This window comes from Neolamprologus brichardi, chromosome 13, assembly GCF_056152115.1.
Source record: "Neolamprologus brichardi isolate AB-2024 chromosome 13, ASM5615211v1, whole genome shotgun sequence".
Classification (NCBI taxonomy): domain Eukaryota; kingdom Metazoa; phylum Chordata; class Actinopteri; order Cichliformes; family Cichlidae; genus Neolamprologus; species Neolamprologus brichardi.
In genome coordinates this window covers 8,433,263-8,453,246 of record NC_142116.1, presented here as the reverse complement: position 1 = coordinate 8,453,246, position 19,984 = coordinate 8,433,263, and the positions used below count along the sequence as shown (strand labels likewise).

Sequence of the window (19,984 nt, the reverse complement as noted above, 5' to 3'; positions counted from 1 at the left end):
TTGACCTTCGTACAAAATGATAACAATTTGAACCAAACATTTCAAAGACCTCACTCCATAAGACCTGCTGCCACTAAGTTGCAGTGTAAGATTATTTGGAAGTCTGGATCATTGGTGAATCAAGACTTATGTACAATACTCTATTGTTTAAGTTTATTGTTGTCGTTTTTCTTTACAATGGCTTGTGTAATTAAATTCTCCTTACAAATCCATCAGTATGTACTGAATATGTTTTAATGTTTTGTGAAAAGAAAGAACTGTGTATTTTTATTTTTTTAGTGATGATGTTTGATGTCATCTTACAGGTACACCCTCAGTACCTCCAATTCAGCCATCGCTGCTCTGCTGTGTGCCCTGTATCCACACTTCCCTGCTCACAGCACTGACAACCGGTGAGACTAATACATATGTGCACAATATTAAAATAAGAGTTTAGTTGATAACCCGTGTAAGTACCAAAAAGTAGCAATAGAAACTTATAAAAATGTGATTTTTGTGATCATTTCATTAGTGATGGACAGATGATTGCTTGTGTGGCTCTCTCATGTGTTTTTGTACTAGTTGTTGTACAACTTCTATAAAATTTGCACAGTGCTTTACACTAATTTTAGATGTGCACGATTTAAGCTTGCATGTTTCCCACCAAAATATTTTTGGTGTTTATTCTGAAAAGAAATAAGAAGACGATGCAAGAAATGCATTGAAGCATCTTTCTGTCAGTTTAGCTTAAAATAAGTTCAGTGTGCTTAAAAATATTTGTAGTGCTTGCTTTTGCGCTGGTACTGCACATCCATTTATCTGTGCAAGAACCAGCAGTAGCCATTATGCTCAAGTTAAATCTTCCCTGATATTGGTTTTCAATCAATTTTATTTCTTGGCGAAGTCTTTCCCATGCTCATTGGCCAGATTTGGTGTTAAAAAAAAAAAGTCAAGATGATAATGTAACAAGTATGCTGTCTGTGATATTCTGGCACTCATTAGCTGATGTGCTTTTGGCATGGTATCCACAAGCTCAGAATCCGTCTCTGCTCTTTAATTGCCAAAAAAGTACTGGACAACCTGCACAGATCCTTCCCCAATGCTGCTGATTCAGTTGGCTTTAGTTTCCTTTTAAATTTATTTTCAACTATCATTTCAGAGACTTAAGACCCAACAAAAACCCCTTCCTTAATTCTGACTTCACTTTTCTTAAATGCTGAAATGCATTGCCGTTTTTGTTGAGTCAGCCTAGTTGTCCAATACTTAGAATACCATAGCTAAAATGGTAGGAAAACTTTTCAAGCACTACACCTCTGCTCCTTTAACCAGTATCGGAGTTGGGAGTGTTAATGCCCCAATATGGTGTAGAGATTATGTAACCTTGAAGTGGCGTATGATCGGTAAAATTCAGAATGGCACACCTACAGTAAAAAAACTAAGCTTGTCGCAATTTTGGAGAATAACAACACAATTCTCTGTCATTCTTTATATTAACAAACAATATTGAATGTCTATCCGTTCATATTAGAAAATAAAAAAAACAAATGCATATTTGTATTTCTGTGTTTGCTGTAGCTACCACCTGCAGGCCCTTCGGCACCTGGCTGTGCTGGCTGCAGAGCCTCGACTGCTCGTCCCTGTGGATGTGGACTCCCTGAAGCCTTGCTATGCCCTTTTAGAGGTCACTTACAAGGTGAGATTACAAGAAACATGTACCAACCTAATACCTGTGAGGCTGTGAAACCACCTCTCATTCTTTGTCACAGCTCATTGTCACAAACGGCACCGCTGTGCTCTGTGCTCCACTTTTACAATCACATAAAAGCAAATGTACGTTCTGACTCAGACTGTAGAGTGTAGTGCACAATGGTTTCTGTTCGTTTTGAGGTGTTAGAAAAACTTGCCTGTCCACTATACCACTGTTCTGCTTTTTATCAGTGTTAACTGCTCTTAGCTAGTCAACTTCCCCTACAGTTGTTTTCATACACTTTCAAACTAAATTGCCTTCATGTCAGTTTAAAATCAGCTACCGTGGTCTCATCTCATTCATATTGTTGCTATTTTAAAATTTTAAGAGCAGCAGTTTTATGCCAGCTTATGAGTAGCTAATATATATGTATATATTTGCTACTAATTTTGCATTTAACTGATTAGCAATAATTCAGCTGTTCATACAGTTGTTTTCTTTTTTCTGCACATCTGGTTGTTGTACATAAATATATAGTATTTTCCTATGTTAACTTTAGTTTCCTTTCTGGTATGTAGACATGCATAGTTTTATATGCCACTCATTGTTTTCCTCGTTGTTATTTTTGATCAAGTATCCTTGATTTTGAAAGACAAAAGATGTGCTTTCAAATTAATCTGTGACAATTTCATTAAATAAAAGCTGGCCTCACTGCCTATGTGCTCTTAGTTAAACATGTTACATGTAAATGGAGGAAAGTCATTGCACTGCACCATAGTTTTCTCCAAAACTGGTATCCAGCACTGTGTAGGTTTCAGTTTTATATAAGAGAAAGTGAAAATAACATAACTGCTTAGCAAAACCTCTCTCTAAAGTCTTGAAGGGAAAAAAAGTTTATAGTATTAAGGGCAACACACACATCCCTAGTGTTAAAACATAGCAGCAATTGTTTTCTGTGTCAGCAAGTACATTGTTAGAATTTTATGTACGTCACTGTGGCATTATTAGGATGCCACAGTGACGCACATTGGTGCTGTTTCCCAGTATCAATGGTTGTCAACCATTCATGTGTGAAGGTAAATACTTTCCATAGAAATTGCTGGCTTTTTTTGGAATATCTGTAAAAGCAAATATTTGACACTCTTGGGAACAAAGCCAATAGGTAATGGGAATTTACTCAAATAAATGACAGACGACACTGGCATTGTGTAGTTATTGTCATACTTTAAACAAAACTAGCTATAACATATGATCAAAAATACATCGTCAAAATTGATCGCCAACATAAAAAAATAGTAATAGTAAGAAGAAGAACATTTTTTTCACACCTTCAAATGTGTAAAATACACACAAAAGTATAATCTGGGATTAATTGGGGAGCATTTTTCTCTGCTTTTGGCAATTGCTCATTCCTTCAGTCCACAAGCAGACCATTTGACATTGGGTTTCTTGGAACAGTTGGTCTCAACGTGCTTGTGTATAAAATGAGAGGAAATCAGTTGAGAGGTGTGTCAGGAAAAAGTCTTTACTCATTTTTTTTTTTTTTTTTAAAGAAAAGGACTACAGAGCAAAACCAGTGACTTTTGAAATGATGCGCTCTGAGCAAGAAAATTGTTTTGTCATAATAGTACTGTTGTAGAGTGATGAAATGAGGAAGGGAGAAATGATGCAAGATCCTTCTTTGTAACCTCCATGGTGCGTCTAGCATTAGTGAATTTTAGCATGCCCAGCAAATAGTGTCTGCTCCAAAACCTTTTTCAGTTACTTCATATAGTCGTAGTCATTTTCATTAATATTTTATTGAGTCACTTATAATCTTTTCTTTGCTGGTTTCGTAGTTTGACAAAACGCTGAGGAAGCCCAAAGAGATGGGAATTTACACATTTCAAAAAACAACCGGCATATAGAAGCTTCCATTCATCCATTTTTCTTCTTCTAATCCAGTTAAGAGTCATGGAGGGCTGGAGCGTATCCCAGCTGTAACAGGGCAGAGGGCACAGTTTGTTGTAAGACTAGATAAATTGAACCTAATTTTTATTTGTGTACAGAATCATTACTTTAATCCCTTTGTGTGTCTTTTGCTTTTCATCTTCAACTGTTGCTAAAACTTATTAAACTGTTATTTGTGTTTTAAACTGCAAGATCTATAAATTCTGGCAGAGATCAGTGACTGTGTAAATGTTTTCTACAGTCATTGAGAGAGATAAACAGTGAAGTATAGAATTGAATTGAACTCTTTATGCATTTACACAGATAAAGAAAGATGGAGGCTTGTCAGGACTACCTTCAATAGAATGGCTCAGTTAAATTTTAATCACAGTGGAAGTGTGTGTGTGTGTGTGTGTGTGTGTGTGTGTGTGTGTGTGTGTGTGTGTGTGTGTGTGTGTGTGTGTGTGTGTGTGTGTGTGTGTGTGTGTGTGTGTGTGTGTGTGTGTGTGTGTGTGTGCGCTTTTTAAGATCTGTGAAAACTTACTCAGACTTGGAGATGGTTTGTTTCAAAATGAATTTAAGTGAATGAATTTAGGGGTGCTGTCCCTCATGATGTTATACTGTTACAATCTGCTATTCTATACTTTTTGGTGACACTATGTGTAAATATAGATCAAATGTGTATCGATTTGTATGTTTCAGTTCTATAAAATATTATGTGTATTAATACCCTGTATGGATAAAAGGGTGATAGTGCACTTTGGTGCAATTGTAAGGTGCTTAGAGATCTTACAGGCGAACTTTGTGAGTGTGAGTGACACTATTTCCTCTTCTTTTCAGGAGACTAAGTGGTATGGCGAGACAACAGTAGAACTGATGGCTCCTACCTTGCTTCCTGAGCTGCAACTTCTCAAACGGGTAAAGCCAGAGAATAGTTGTTCTTCTTCTTTGCCTTTATTTGGCTGCTCCCTGTAGGGGTTGCTACACTTCCCCCATCCAAAAGCAGAGACAAGATTCTGAGACCCCCCAAGTGGAAGGCTTCCACCACCTGGCTACACCTAGAAATTCTGTCCATAAAAAAATTATGAACAGAATAGTTGAGAATAGGGCAGACATGGATGAGTTCAACGACCACACATCTGACTTATTGCAGGCTATACAGACAACACTCCTGCAATGGTTGTATAAGGATCGAATTGCTCATAGCAACGGGCCAGACACCCCCTACTCCCGAAGCACCTCCCTTCAGAACACTTCGAGGGACACGGTCGAATTCCAAATCCACAAAACACATGTAGACTGATTGAGCAAACTCCCATAAAGGGGGTAAAGAGCTGGTCTAGGGTTCCGCAACGAGGCAGAAAACCGCATTGTTCCACCTGCATCCAAGGTTCAGCTAATAGACAGACTCTCCTTTCCAACACCCTGGCATATACTTTCCTGGGAAGGCTGAGGAGTGTGATCCACCTATAGCTGGAGCACACACTTTGGTCCCCCTTGTCAAAGATGGGAATCTCACCCCGTTACTACCATCATCTGCTGTTTTCTAGAATAGACGTTTGCAGTCTCCTTATTAACAGCACTAATTTCTTATGCCACCCAAAATCATTTTAATTGCAGTAAGCATTCCCTGGACCCTGGAAAAATCTCTTTGTTAATTTTTGTCAATATATTTTTTTCAGGTAAAAGTGAAAGGACCACGTTACTGGGAACTGTCTGTAGACCTCAGCAAAGAAACACAGCATCTAAAGCAAGTATAGAGAGAACATGTATAACTTTGGTAGAGGTTTACAGTAATGATTCTGCTAAACGATAAGGACCATAATTCCTTCTTTTTATTGTAAACGTATAAGTGGAATTTAGGCAGAAATGCGAATCTTACTTTTGTTATCTCTCTAAGGTCCATCTTGTCGAGAGATGGGGTGTTGTATGTAAAACTACGGGCTGGCCAGCTGCCCTACAAGGATGACCCTCAAGGTTGGAAGAGCCTGGTAGCCACCACAGTCAACCACCGCAGCTCTGGAGTCAAAGCCTTCAAGGTAAAACTGTCACACCAACCTGAAAAGCATAACAACATTATAGGGGAAGCTCAACGTGAACAGGCTTTCATTGTGTTAGGTAATGTGGCTAAACCTAAAACCCCAGTCGGAGAGAAGTTGTATTTGCAGTTACCTCAGACTACAGTAATTTCCACTGTTATAACTTTACATTTGGGCTTCATTCATGATATTAGCAACGTAAGCAACTTCCTATGTATTAATCATATTCTCCCAGCAGAGGATTACACTTAAAATATGCTGTAAATAAGAAGAATTGGAGAAAAACAGCTGATATTAATCTGAAAGTCTGAACATAACCTGTTTTCATTCATGTTATGTGTTCAGCTTATGTTACCATGGTGATTTAGCTAGTGAAAAAGCGAGCCATATTTGTGACACAAGAAACCCTGACTTAAAGCTCAGCATAGATGCTAACCGAAGCAACTGTGCTAAATGCAATAAATATCCACCTTTTTAAAAAATTAGATTAAGTTTGCTACTATCAGCCAGAGCATCAGCATTGTATTCACTTTCTGTAGTGTACTTGTTAGTGGTGAGAGTCCATTAACATATTGCAGGTTAATGAAGGCTTTAGTACATTTTTATGTAGGTTTACAGGTTTTGTAAGCATTATCAAGCTTTTTTGTTTATGCTTTTCTCCTAATACACAGACAAAAATCTACAGGTGGTGGAAAATTTTAGATGCGTTGTAGTTGAAGTGAGACAATTTAATATTACAAATTTGAAAAGAACAGCCATTATATTCTTAGTTTTTTATAGGTTATCTTATTTTTTGTCTTGTGTCTCTCCCTCTTTAATAGACAAAGTTTTACCACACAGTGCCAAATGCAAAGCTCACCTCAACTTGCACCGCACCCTTGTTAGTTTGAGTCAGTTTGCATCTTTCCAGTGAGTTCATCTGCAAACGAGCTCCTTCAACAATTTGCTTACTGTACTGCACACAGCTTTCAGAAGCCTGAGATAAGCAAGGGTTTTAGTAGGGAGTCGGATACTTCCCTTTTTCTTTTAGATTTATAATGCGCATTAATAACTATAGTTCGATCAACTGAGGGGCCAGATGCATCTTATAGATCCTGTGTCAGATCTTTGGTGTATATTTTCCTATTTCTTAAGAACATGACTTTCAGATACTGTTGATTTGCAGTGAATAGTTTTTTGGGGGGGGTTCTATACCAATTTAAGTTTTCCATTGGATTTTGCTTCTTACAAACCCTTCTTTAAAAATTGATTTGAAAACAGACAAACACATTAATAGGAGTCACTGGAAATGAATTGACCTCCTCCCCAGTGAATGCTTCTGTCCAGTCTTGGCAGGTTGTCACTAAATGTTCAGTAGGCAGCTGTGTGGTTGACAGACTATTTACTGGTTTCCTGATGGTCTCAGTGTACGCTGTCAATATACTTAGAAGTCCAGAGGGGGAAAAACAAACACTATTTATTCCACTTGTCCACACTCTCCTCCTCCCCCACTCAATTTCTTCTTCTTCTATTTTCCTCTTTCTTTCTGATCTTCAATTTTGCAATTTTGACATAGTCTCCTCTTTTTCCTCTGTTTTGTCTCGTGTTTATGTAACACTTTAAGATGAATTTGATTTGTTTGAAAAGTGTTAATTGCATAAGATTTCATTTATTTCTTCAGATCATATCTCTTGTGCCCCTTCCTTATATTAAATGTCTTCTTCTTTCAAATGCTTCTTTATCTGTCTTTTGTATCCTTCCCTTTCTCTCTTTCTCTTCCATATGTTAATTTATAGTAATATTACAATTGTTTTATGTTTTTCTGCAGCCTGAAGCCATCTCTACGTTCACCTCTGAGCCAGCTCTTGTCTCCTTTGCCGAGCTCTTCTGTAAAACTTCTGAAGGGATGAAACATGTGAGTTTTACATCCAGAAATAGATATGGATACACTCTGAAGGCAGGTTTCCTCCATAATTGCTTATCCCTGCAGTCATGTTACTGTTGTGGGTGAGCAACAGAGAGCCTGTGGCTGGTTTGAACAAACACAAGGAGTATAATGGTATTGCAAAACACTCAGCCTTAAACAGATTTTTTTTTAAGAGATGCCAGCTCAGTGGTGAGTTATGGTTTACTGTAAGATTTCTAAAGCAAATGTGTTGAATATAAATGCAAACAAAAGGTAACAAAACGTGTTTTCATTTATCCAGATGCATCCAACATTTTCCCTTTTTTCTTTTTTTCTTTTTTTAAACAGAACCGACCATTTTTACCCCTCAGTCGTAAAAGGCTGATGGCTGGCTCCTGGCACCTGATATTAGTGAATGCGATAACCTGAGATCAAGGCAATGCAAGAGCTTCAAACTCTTGAAGGAGTTTGATTCTCAGTGACCTTGACCTCAAGGTCAAAATAGGTTTTCTGAAAATCTTTAAAATGCAATAACTGAAGAAGGAAATTCCAAATTAATAACATAGGTGCATCTACTAAAAATCTTGGATGAATTTGATTCTTGGTCACCTTGATCTTAAGGTCAGAGTAAGTTTTCTGAAATGCAATAACTTGAGAAAAACTGCAAAAATGCCTGACCTTTCAAAGGAATTTAATCATTTTATATCTCACAGCTTTGTTGTTAACATAGTTGGCAATGAAATATAGTTACATTGTAAACAAAACTCCTCTTCCCTTTAGAGCAGTGGTTCTTAACCTGGGTTCGATCGAACCCTAGGGGTTCAGTGAATCTGTCTCAGGGGTTCGGCAGAGTCTCCACAGTGACATGCACGGCTCATTTTGTGCACCAATAAAAAACATATCTATGTCTTGAATTTGAAAAAAAAAATCACATTTTATTTTTCACTAAAGAGGGGTTCAGTGAATGTGCATATGAAACTGGTGGGGTTCGGTACCTCCAACAAGATTAAGAACCACTGCTTTAGAGTAAACAAGGAGCCATGATTGTGGAGGAGCTCTGACGTAAGCAATGGAAAAATACAAAAAGCTAATAAAATGTCTTCCCAGATTCATGTTAGACAAAACCCAAAGAGGTCAGTTTTGTGTTAGATAAACAACAATTTTCATACACCATGTATTCCTGTATCCTGATTCAGGTCTTGTGCAGGACAACCCATTCATCAGCATGATTTTATAATGTTACAAATATATTAAAAGAAATTGTTCTCTATATTAAGAATAAAGACAATTTCAGGAAACCGCTATAGCAAACGATAAACATAAAGATGAAAAATCAAGGAAAACTAACTACAAACAGCCATATCAGCCTTTAGAAGAGATTAGCTTAAATTAAAAGCATATAGGAAGCATTTACCAGACTCTGTGTCAGTGTTTTATGTTACAAATGTGTCTGTACAATCACACACAAAACAAGTTTCAAGTACAGCTACAGTAGATCTTGGTAGAAATGTGGGAAATATTCAAGACCTTGACTTTGACTCAACATGCCAACAAGACTAACAGGCATTCAATGGCCCTCTGAGGCCAGTCTGCATAATGCAGACATGCTGAAGTTTTCCAAGTAGCATTTTTCCTGTATTCATTACCTTTAAGTCGAGTATATTGGTAAATAGTTGCTGCTAGTTTGCAAATATTTGGTCATAAAGGCAAAGTATTGAATAAATTCAAAACTCACACAGGTTATTACCCCTTAACATTCCTGCACATTTTTAACATCTGTACTATATTTTACCTCAATTTTGACCTCAAAGTCACACATTCTGTGCCTTTAATGAACTTAACATTACTTTTAGCAATAAATTTGGAAAAAGTGAAATCACAGAACTCACAGAAAGATTGGCTTTAAAGTAAGAATAGTTTTTAGGATATTTCAGTCAAAACAGGTTTGCATACAAGCTTAATGAAAAAAAATAAACTGTAATGACGCCCAAAAAATGCTTACCTACAGCTTGATCTTCTTATTAATCACTTGACTCTTATTTCGAGTAAAGTGGCTGCTTCGTCACATCTGGGTAATTGGTTAGATTGCACAGAGGTCATTGGTCTCAACTTGCATGGTGAAATGGAAGAAAATTAATCATGTTGAAGCATAGTGTACTGTAATTAAATAAACAGGAGGACATCTCTTTGCTGTTCGTCTAGTGTTATCAGTTCAATCTCAGCATTTCTGCCTCTACATTTTCTACTTTTACTTGTTTATTAAATGTGAACATAGTCTGTAAATTCAGGAAATTGTTTTCTGGCGTGTAATTGCAAGATTTGTTGCTGTCTGGTATTAATGTGGTGTGAAATAGCTCCATGCCTAGATATTAAATATACAGATCCCAACAGGCTCCGTATTTCTCCTTGTCAGTAGAGTGTGCCTAACATGAACAGATGGCCTTAAAAGTAATGAATTTAGTTTTTAATCAGAGTTCAGCCTCTATATAAGGAACTGATTAAGATGTGTTCTGATGTCTGTACATACTTCAGTTAAATTCATACGATTTTAGACAGCGTTACACAATTTTAATACACTAAACATGTGACTAATTGCAGGCTTTCAGCTTGAATTCAAGGGTTTTAACAAAAGTGTTGCATTCATTGTTTAGGAGAGAGACATTTTTACCCCTCAGCTGTGAAAGGCTGATGGGCTATTGTCGTCACCCACCGGGCAGGCAGGCGGTGTGGTCAACCAAGTTTGTAAATGTGATAACTTGACAACGAAGAGATGTACGATTTTGAAATTGATACTAGCGGGTGTATCTACTAAAAATCTTCGGATCTAGCGACCTCGAGATCGAGGTCAGAGGTCAAGTTTTCTGAAAGTCTTGTGAATGCGAATGAAACTCGAGAACAAGGTGACGTAGGATCTTGAACGTCCGTATGTGTATTTACTAGGAGGCTGAGGCTTTGGAAGGATAGCCGTGATTCCAAATGCTGAACTTGCATTTGGTACCTTTGCCCTGGAAAGCCCAATGAGATGTTAATACAAGTGAAAGAGGCCATTAGGATTAAAAGTCAAAGTAAACCAATCACCTTTAAAAGAAGGAATCCATTGGTGAGCCAGTTAAGGAAAACCCTTCACTAAATCTATCGAGAAGACTCCTTCATTGATGTAAATGCAGGGGGTTTACAACAAGGTGCAAGCCAGAAAACACCCAAAAGAGCCTGCACATTTCTGAGAAAAACATCCCTTGGACAGAAGAAAGATTAGCTTCCCAGAATGATGGAAAAGAAAAGTTTGGAGAAGGATCTTATGATCTGAAGCATACTAATTCATCTGTAAAACATAGTAGGGACAATGTTATATGGTCATATAGGCATGTATAGCTGTCAAAGGAACTTGGTTACTAGTGGTTATAGATTATGTGACTGAAGAAGTAGTTTTAAAGTGCACAGGGCTATATTCTCTGCTCAGATCCAACAAAGTGCTTCAGAGTGGAAATGATTGTTGTGAAAATTTGTTAATAAAGCCTGCAGACACAATGAGTTGTAACAGCACCTTTATTTCAACTATCTCATGCATAAGGAGGGACGTCAGTCAGGGAGGCACTGAGAGTCGTCTCAAAGTTGATCTTGGTGGTGGCTGAAACACACAGCTCTGTGAATCCTCCATTTTCTCCGCTTCAACAGCTGGTAGGACAAAGGTACCTTTTCCCTCAGGGGTGATCAGCCCATCCATGGAACCGTTGTTCAGCGACCATGTTTTTATTAAAGGATGTTAGCTACCGCTCACCGCTTGTCTGCAGGCTTTAAATGGAAAGCTTCCACAACATGGATAATGACACAAAACATACTCCAAATACAATGCAAAGGTTTCTCAAACGGGAGAATATGGACATTTTTCAGTGGCCAACAGTATAAGTGGTTAATGCACATATTTAGTAAACCTAAAATCTTTTGTAAAGCTTAGAAGTCTGAACTTAAATCACATCTCTTTTTTGAGAGGGAGACATATTTTTCTGGATGTTGTGAGACCTTGAGCCTTGTCAAATTGCCATACGCTCACTCCATGTTTTGTCTTTGCAGAGAGAAGATACTCTAGTGTTGTTCTCAGCTATGCTGTACGAATGTGTGACGCAGGAGTGTCCAGAGATGCTGCCCACGTATATTGCTATCGAGCAGGTAACACAAACGCACAGATTATGTGTGAAAGAGGCGACTCTTCCCTGTCAGTACATTTTAGCAATTGTAAAGCAATTAAACAACCAAGTAACAGTAACACAAACGTTACAGAAAAGAAATTCCATGAAATGAAATACTAGTGTGTGTCAGGTTGGCTTAAGTTTTAAATTACTAAGTGAAATGAACTGAAAAAATATTTACCTTAAAGTTAGAAAATTCATTTACAAACACATAATATTCTTTGAATCACGGTTATCAAAAATCTAGACCAATAACAGGGTATAACTGTACGTATATACATCATACATATGTATATATATCAGATAAATTGGAAGGTGTATTAGAATGTTAAGTGGTCTTTCCTACTTTTTAGTTTTACCTGTTATATTTAAAGTTCCTTTATCTCACACCACAGAATTTTGATAGCCTGTTTTTCCGATGGAGTACAGAAATAAAGCTGTGGCTAACAAACCACAAAAAAATAAGCTAATGTCCTAATCAAATCATTTTGCAAGGTTTTTAAATGTCCACTGGTAGATACGCCTGACAGACCTTCAGTAAGTGCTCTACATCTGTTAAGACTCATGAACACATTGCCTTTGCTGGTGTCTCTCAGGCAGTGTCAGCTCTGCGTCGGGGTGATTTGCTGCAGACCTTTCCCTTGTGGCAGTTGCGTCTGGTAGTGGAATTGTGGGACAGCAGGATGCAGCGAGGTCCTGCGAACCGCCGCGACACCCTGCTTACCTCTGAATTTCTGCCGGTCATGAAGAATGCTGTGGATGCCACACTCGACAGCTGGCTCAAAGGTGAAGATAGATTACATGTTCAGACCTTTTCTTTAATTGGGTCCATAGTTTTATTTTGGGTTTTTTTGGACAAAGACACATTTTGCAGCTTTTCCTCCGTAAACCACAAGTGTTGAATTTGTATTTTTCATTGAGATAGAAGAAGAAATGAAGAGATATCAGTTCAAATGAAGGAGGCCATCTTTAGACTGAGAAACCAGAGTAAATCTATTGGAGAGGAGCCACTTTAGGAGTGATCAGACAATCAATCCGGTGCATTTTTGAAACAGATGAATGCACTGGCCAAATCAGCAACACCCAAAGGCCTAAAAGAGCACAGAAGATAACTAAAGTACATAATGACGGAATTATTTCTGTGGTTAAGAAAAAACAACAACTTCACAATAGGGCTATACTCGAAAGAATAACCTGAACCATAGGATATAATAACCCAAAGCACAGGATGACCTGACCCAAAGGATAAAGCAAGAGAAATCTAAGACTTTCTCAAGGCAATGGGACATTATTCAATGGTCAAGTTAGTCATCTGATCTTAACCTAGAGCATGCTTTTCAGTTATTTAAGACAAAACTGAACATAGAGACCCACAAACACACATTTGCTAAAGGCGGTTAGTAAACACCTAGCAGAGCATTTAAGGGGAAAGGGAATCCACTGTGACTGTGTGCAGAGGCATAACGACAAAAATGGTCTTCATTCAACAAATTGTGGGACTAACTGTAAGAGGGGTAATTCAAGGATTAATGAAGAGAGGTTAAATCTTACAAACCTTTAAACTAAAGAGTCTGTACTGAAACTAAAAATAGCCTAGTCAGGTCACAGAGGACTAATTGATAGTGTTTGATAAAAAAATTTAGCAGTTAAACCCAAGGTCACTAACTATATCTGCACTTAGTGTAGTTAATGATTAATCGAGATGTGACAATCATAACAATTAATAATAAAAATGACTTATTTCATCCTGGATCAAACACTCAGGGTGCATTGCAGCCATGTATAAAAACTGTTTTATGTATAACAAGTACGCCCTACCCCCCAAAAAAGCTGATGTTCTTTATGTGCTAACAGGTCAGTTCCTGAGTTGAGGTTTTTGGTGTTTGCTTGCACAAACATCTGTCTTGCAAAGATCACATCTGTACCTAATTCTTTTTACCCAAAGCACTGCTGTTAAAACGTTAAGAAAGGAATGTTTCAACTCCAAATACATTCTTGACCAACAGAGATGGGACTTTCCTCTGTGCTGTGTAACAAAGAATCTGTTTGCATCTCTTGTCTGGTTGCATTTACACCACATTTAAACAGATGTAAAGCTGTGCTGAATGTGTTGGTAGAAGAAAGCACATGATGCGGGACAGATTGCTGTTTGCTGCTACAGATGTCTGATGTGGGTATCAATTGATGGTATCAACATGAGAACAACATAAAGAATGCTGAGCAAAGGCTCAGATGTCTTACCCTGTTCAGTAACACATTTAGCAAACACAACTTCTGCTCACTGTGGGTCCTGCTCTCTGTCGAGTTGAAACGGTGTTAATAATTGTCTCTTATTCATTGAATAATATATTTTTTTTAAGTGTCTCTTACAATATACATCAACAACGTCAGGGGGAATTTTTCAGATCTCAGGTTTTAGATGGTCCTGAATGCTCCATTTATTTATTCATTCATTCATTCATTCATTTATCTATCTGTATCCCCCCCTCTTCATTCTTGAATTTCTATAATCTTCTTTCAGCTGCTCCTTTTGGGATCGCCACAGTGGATCATCTGCCTCCCTCTCATCCAATCCCTAGCGCCCTCCTCTGTCATAACAGACAGGGGAGGAGACACTCCCTATCCTCCACTACATCCATAAATCTTCTCTGTGGTCTTCCTCTTTTTCTCATCCTTTTTCTAACATATCCACAGTCCCTCTTCTGCGCATGTCCAAACCATCTAAATCTTGCCTCTTTAACTTTGCCCTGAACTTTTTAATGAAAGAGGATTTTCTTAATATGGTCATCTCAGAGACAGCTCTAACTGTGAGTACAGCAGCCACATCCACCTATTTATGAAGGGCAGCCAATCAGAAAAAATGGTTAAAAGGAAGAGGAACTGCAAGGGCTTGTTTCAGGCATAGGCTGAACTCAGGCCCTGCATCAAGGCCTAGTATACAAAATATTATTATTTAGATTATTTAAAATTGTGAATCATAGAAAACTAATCTAACAGCATTCTCTGTTTTTGGTGTGCTTTGGATACCATCACCTTAGCCTCCAGTAAAACTGTGGAGAATCTTGGAGTCATTTTTGAGCAGGTTATGTCATTTAGTGTTCACATTAAGTAAAAATACAGAACTGCTTTCTTTCATTGACACAATCTCTCTAAAATTAGAAACATCTATTTAAACAAACATACATTTATTACTTCTTCATGGGACTATTGTAATTCATTATTATCAGGTTGTTCTCAAAGTTCTCTGAAAAGCCTTGATCCAAAATAACGGAGCAAGAGTAGTGACACGGATTTTCTTCTATGGCTCCCTGTTAAATCTAAAATCTTTCTCAATTACAAGGTCTTCAATAATCAGCCAGCATGATATCGTAAAGATTTCCTCGTACTTTATTTTCCCGTCACTTTGCTCTCAGACTGCTGGCTTACTTGTGGCTCCTAGAATTTCTAAAAGTAAAATCATAGGTAGAGCCTCTAGCTATTATGGACCTCTCATGTGGAACCAGCTGCCAGTCTCCCATAATTTGGGAGACAGGCATCGTCATTAAAAGGGGGTTGTTTTCACTGTTGCCTACTGCTTGTGCATAGGGGATTATCTGATTGGTGCAGTTTTCTCTGTAATAATGTGGGTGACCTTTGTTTTCATATTGTTCTGTTTGATTAAAATAGAGTTGAGTGGAGCAGGAGATTGGCGCAATAGTCCACTTTAAGGACAATGTGACAAGTTGTATGAGAGAGAATCAGAAGGCCACCATATGACAGGTGTCAGCTGAGGAAAGTCAGCTGTTAGCTAGACATTGTTCAAAAGCAATCAGTTTTTCTTCTACTGATAAACAAGCTTGACATTGGATGCATTAATATCAGCAAGTATAGACTCTGTGAACACATAACATGTATAGATAGATAATAGATATAGATCTAGTGAGCATTTATTTTTGCATTGCCTGCATGTGACAAAGAGTTGGCTCTGCTGAGCAGCAGTGTCACATGCTGAGTATTTCACAGGCAGGATGTGTTTCAGCTTGTTTTCCTGTAACGGGTGTAGCACATTAATGTCATAGTTTGGAAGTTAACCAGCCTGTGTATATACTTAAACAAACACACATTCCATCACAGAATTTGCACACACAAGTACACTAACACACCCACATGGTAATAAATGCACAATAAGCAGCGTGGGAAACAGGTGAAGTAGTTGGATGGGACTGCATTCATGAAATAATTCAAACATGCCTTTACTTTTATGTTTTGTGACGCCTCTCGCCTGTGGCAGACAGCCGAAAGGAAATCCAAACTAGCTTGACCTCAAGTATCGGGAATGTTGAAGTTCTCTGGAACTCAACCATGAATGAAATATGTATCAAGAGCTTGCTTGTTATTTTTATTATTCTTGTTTCAACCCTTTCTGAGAAGTGACTGCATGCAGCAGTGAATTCATTCATAAAAGATACTGAGATACACAAGAAGTCACAGATATTTCCCAATGGGATTCTTTGAATTTCATGCAATACTAAAAGGGACCATTATCTATTAAAGATTAGTTTTGAATTGCGTTTTTGGGGTGATCGTGGCTCAAGAGTTGGGTGTTCGTCTTGTAATTGGAAGGTTGCCGGTTCGAGCCCTGGCTCGGACAGTCTCGGTCGTTGTGTCCTTGGGCAAGACACTTCACCTACTGCCTACTAGTGATGGCCAGAGGGGCCGATGGCGTGATATGGCAGCCTCACCTCTGTCAGTCTGCCCCAGGGCAGCTGTGGCTACAACTGTAGCTTGCCTTCATCAGTGTGTGAATGTGTGTGTGAATGAATAATGGTATTGTAAAGCGCTTTGAGGGCCCCGAAAAGCGCTATGTAAATGCAATCCATTATTATTATTATTATTATTATTTTTAGAAAATGTAAGGAAATTCAGCAGCATAGGACTTATTTTCCTGAGACCTTTTCTCACATAACTGTTCTGAGAGATGAAGATTTCCACCCTTAAAATCACCAGGGCCATTTCCTGTTGAAATATATTTAAGGATGCGTGCATAGCCTGGGGACAGAAACACATTTCTACAGTCTTGTGACATGATCACATAGTTTTGAGGTAAATTGGCTTGCTTGAAAGTAAGTCAAGGGGTGAATTTGCATGCCACATGCAGCTAATTTGCAGAACTGCATATTTGCCACATGGCTTGCTGACACAATGCACATTCCAGATAGCAACGAGTAAAGTTTTGTTTTGTTTTTACAAAATGTACTTGATAACACCAATGCCACAGAGGGCAAACCATGAGTCTGTTGTTTTATCTGCTGTCACCTTTGCTAAAGTTTAAATACTGCCTGTTGAACAGCTGCTACTTTGCTTTTAAGCAGCCTTTTATTGCTCCAGTTTCAGTGCAGAACTGTCCTTCGTAAAGTCCTTGGCTTTCGCCAGATCACTGGTGCTAAGCGTCAGTCTGGCCTAACAAGCGGATATCCTCTTTTGGGATAGTGAAAACTATCCCAAAATCCACATTGGCTCACTCTACCATGTATGAGCAAAGAAGACAAAAACATGACAGGTATCAGCATTAGTTTTTTGTTATTCTATTTACTAGTCTCAACATACTCAAAACATTTGGAAAATATTAATAGTACAATTGTGTTGGTACTGTGACACATTTTAAAAAGAAAGAAATAAAGAATGGAAAAGGGCATTTTCTAGTAAGATATTTGATAACCGGTATAAGCTTAAAAAAATAATGTAAATTAAAAAAATATCTGTGTCTCATCTTTGTTTTTTCTCCTAGAAAACAGCTCGGTGTTGAGGACCTACATGAAGGGAGAGGCACTCTCAAAGGACACCCAATCGATCATGTTGGCCTGCTTCTTGGTGTACCGGTCAATCCCCTACCTCAAGAACGCACACACACAGCTGGAGGGTAAGACAAACATACGCTCACATGAAACTGCATTTGTACATTTGCATGTAAACATCCAGCATGCTGTTGACAGCATCAAGAATTTACCTCCATGACTTAGATTGCTACAATGTAACTAAGAGGGGGAAAGTAGCATTTCTACTATCATGATCATACAGAACTTGAAACCATTGTACAAAAAAATTCATATGATGAAAACTGTACATTTGTTTAAGGCTTTATTCTTTCACATGCAGGCTGCAGCTCACTTGGGGACTTACTGTTACTTAGCAGCCAGTTGGGCATCCCTTTGAGAGATTTGCTGAGGCTCGTACCTGTCCTTCTGGGTTCTGCATCTGGACCACACACACTGCTGGGATTTCCACTGCAAGCATTTTGATTGTGATTCTCAGAACTCGTAAATGGGCTGGTAACCTTTCAGAGAAACACTTCAAAGCCTTACACTGCTGGCACCTGTGGGACTGATTTTCTACCTGTAACAGCTGCAAACAGGTGCAGCACGTGGGACAAAATGTGAGCATTAGACATCTTTTGTCTAAATGCAGCATGGCTGCCTTGAATGGAGAAGAACTGACTTTTTCCCTCTGAGGCTCTAGGAAATGAAATAACTAAAGTAATTATCTTTGTAACATATTTGTATTTAGGTTGGTTTTTTTATGGTATAAAAAAGGTTTAGGCTGCAGTAATCGTGCAGTTTAACCTTTTCAGATGGTTACTCGGAATTCCAGTGGCAGATAGAACAGAATGAACTGATCATCATAATTCAGCTGTTGTCATATACTAGTTTTCAAGCTGAATTCAGTCCACTGGGTTAAGTGAACATGAAAAGCAAGAAAAGGCAATAAAAAGCAGAAGTGCCGGCACACTCCATGAATACTGTTTTTATTCTATGGCTTAATGTGGGTGAATGAGACTCGTCAACGTAATCAGGACATCATCTGCCTTATTGTTTCCTCTTTTTTAAATCTCATTATGTCCACCACTTTGAAGATACTCTTTTTGAAAATGCTGCTGCATTTCCTGTGTTTTTATGTTTCTGACGAAGACCGGTTGCTTACTGCTCATTAAACACAAGACCTGCATTCATCTTTTTTGATGTGTTGTTGCCAGTGTCCGTCATGCTTGTGTATTTAGCTCAGATCTTACTTTTGTGGTGCCAGCCTTGCATCAGTGTGGATAAGATAAAGGTCGCTTTTTAAGTGATGCGTGAAACAAAATGGTTTGTGTTGTTTCAGGTGTCCTGCCACATGAAAGAAATCCCCTGATCTTCCAGTGATAGTTTTGTAGTAAAGCAATGTCCTCCACAGGTGGGGCTCAGTTTGCTAGTTGTTTGCACTGTTACTTGCTTTAGTTTGCTTTGTGAATCTTTACACCAACACAGAAACTGTGATGTGGCCTGAGAACGTGAGGTCAGCATCTAATCCTCTAAATTTTTGCCTTTATTTAACCAAACCATAACGCATAAAACTGTGGAGGTAATCTGAATGGTCAGGTTAAAATGTGCTAGTAGTAACAAAAAAACACAATTTCTTATTAAGTAAATTATGCTGGTGTTTTCTTGAAGACATTTACAGACTTTTGTGTTTCTGTTGGATATTTGATGCTGAGCTTAGCCAGAAAATCTGACACCCCAGACTGTGGGACTTTCCTTTGCAGTTCATGACTGTAGCGTAAGTGCTTAAAAATGCACTACTGCATGTAGTGGTGGAAATCCAAGTTAGTGAAAACTAACTGACCGTTTCTTGACGCTTTTCTCTTCCAATGTGCTCACGGAGTCAGATTTCTATAAATCAGTTTCACCAACAATGAGCAGAAATAAGTTTTACATAAGTGAAACGCATAAAGACAGAAATTTGGAACAAAACTTAACTGATGTATATCTTAATGATGATAATACTGTGTTGGATATATCGAAATAAAAATTTGGAGAAAAATAGTAAATAGATTTCATTAAAAGACTTTAAGGCACTGTAAGGTCACTAATCCTCACATTAATAAGCTGTAGCAGTGGCTCAGTGTGGTTCCCAGATGCTTTTTCTGTAGTTGCTGGAGTGCCATCAGGTTTTACGTTTTATTATCAAACTAGCCTAGTTATGGTTGTTTATTCAAATGTGGATTCATTGCAAACAAGACCTTTTCAACACCCATTTTGTTCAAATTTAAATAAATATATCCAGCTGCAGCCCACATCCAAAGCAACATTACACTTCCTGTTTACAACTCCCAAAGAGTTATTATTAAATCAATACCAACCCCTTTTTTTATGTTTTTCTATCAATATCTGGATATGTTGCTCTTCCACAATGTGTGTGTCCCAGTATTATAGGTGGGGGGAAAAAAACACTTTAGCCTTTAAACTCTCCGAAAACTCTTGGATTT

General features: G+C 38.1%; 1 protein-coding gene across 1 annotated transcript in view; it reads left to right on the top strand.

The window, feature by feature from the left end:
* Positions 1-19,101, top strand: part of anapc1 (anaphase promoting complex subunit 1) — a 55,239-nt gene extending 36,138 nt beyond the window's left edge. The window contains exons 44-53 of the mRNA XM_006783570.3: positions 306-392; positions 1,555-1,672; positions 4,436-4,513; positions 5,278-5,345; positions 5,496-5,634; positions 7,442-7,528; positions 11,591-11,686; positions 12,303-12,492; positions 17,474-17,605; positions 17,842-19,101. Of these exons, the coding sequence (XP_006783633.2) occupies positions 306-392; positions 1,555-1,672; positions 4,436-4,513; positions 5,278-5,345; positions 5,496-5,634; positions 7,442-7,528; positions 11,591-11,686; positions 12,303-12,492; positions 17,474-17,605; positions 17,842-17,984 (1,138 nt within the window). The 3' untranslated portion in view covers positions 17,985-19,101. The remainder of the gene's footprint in view (positions 1-305; positions 393-1,554; positions 1,673-4,435; positions 4,514-5,277; positions 5,346-5,495; positions 5,635-7,441; positions 7,529-11,590; positions 11,687-12,302; positions 12,493-17,473; positions 17,606-17,841) is intronic.
* The last annotated feature ends 883 nt before the right edge of the window (positions 19,102-19,984 follow it).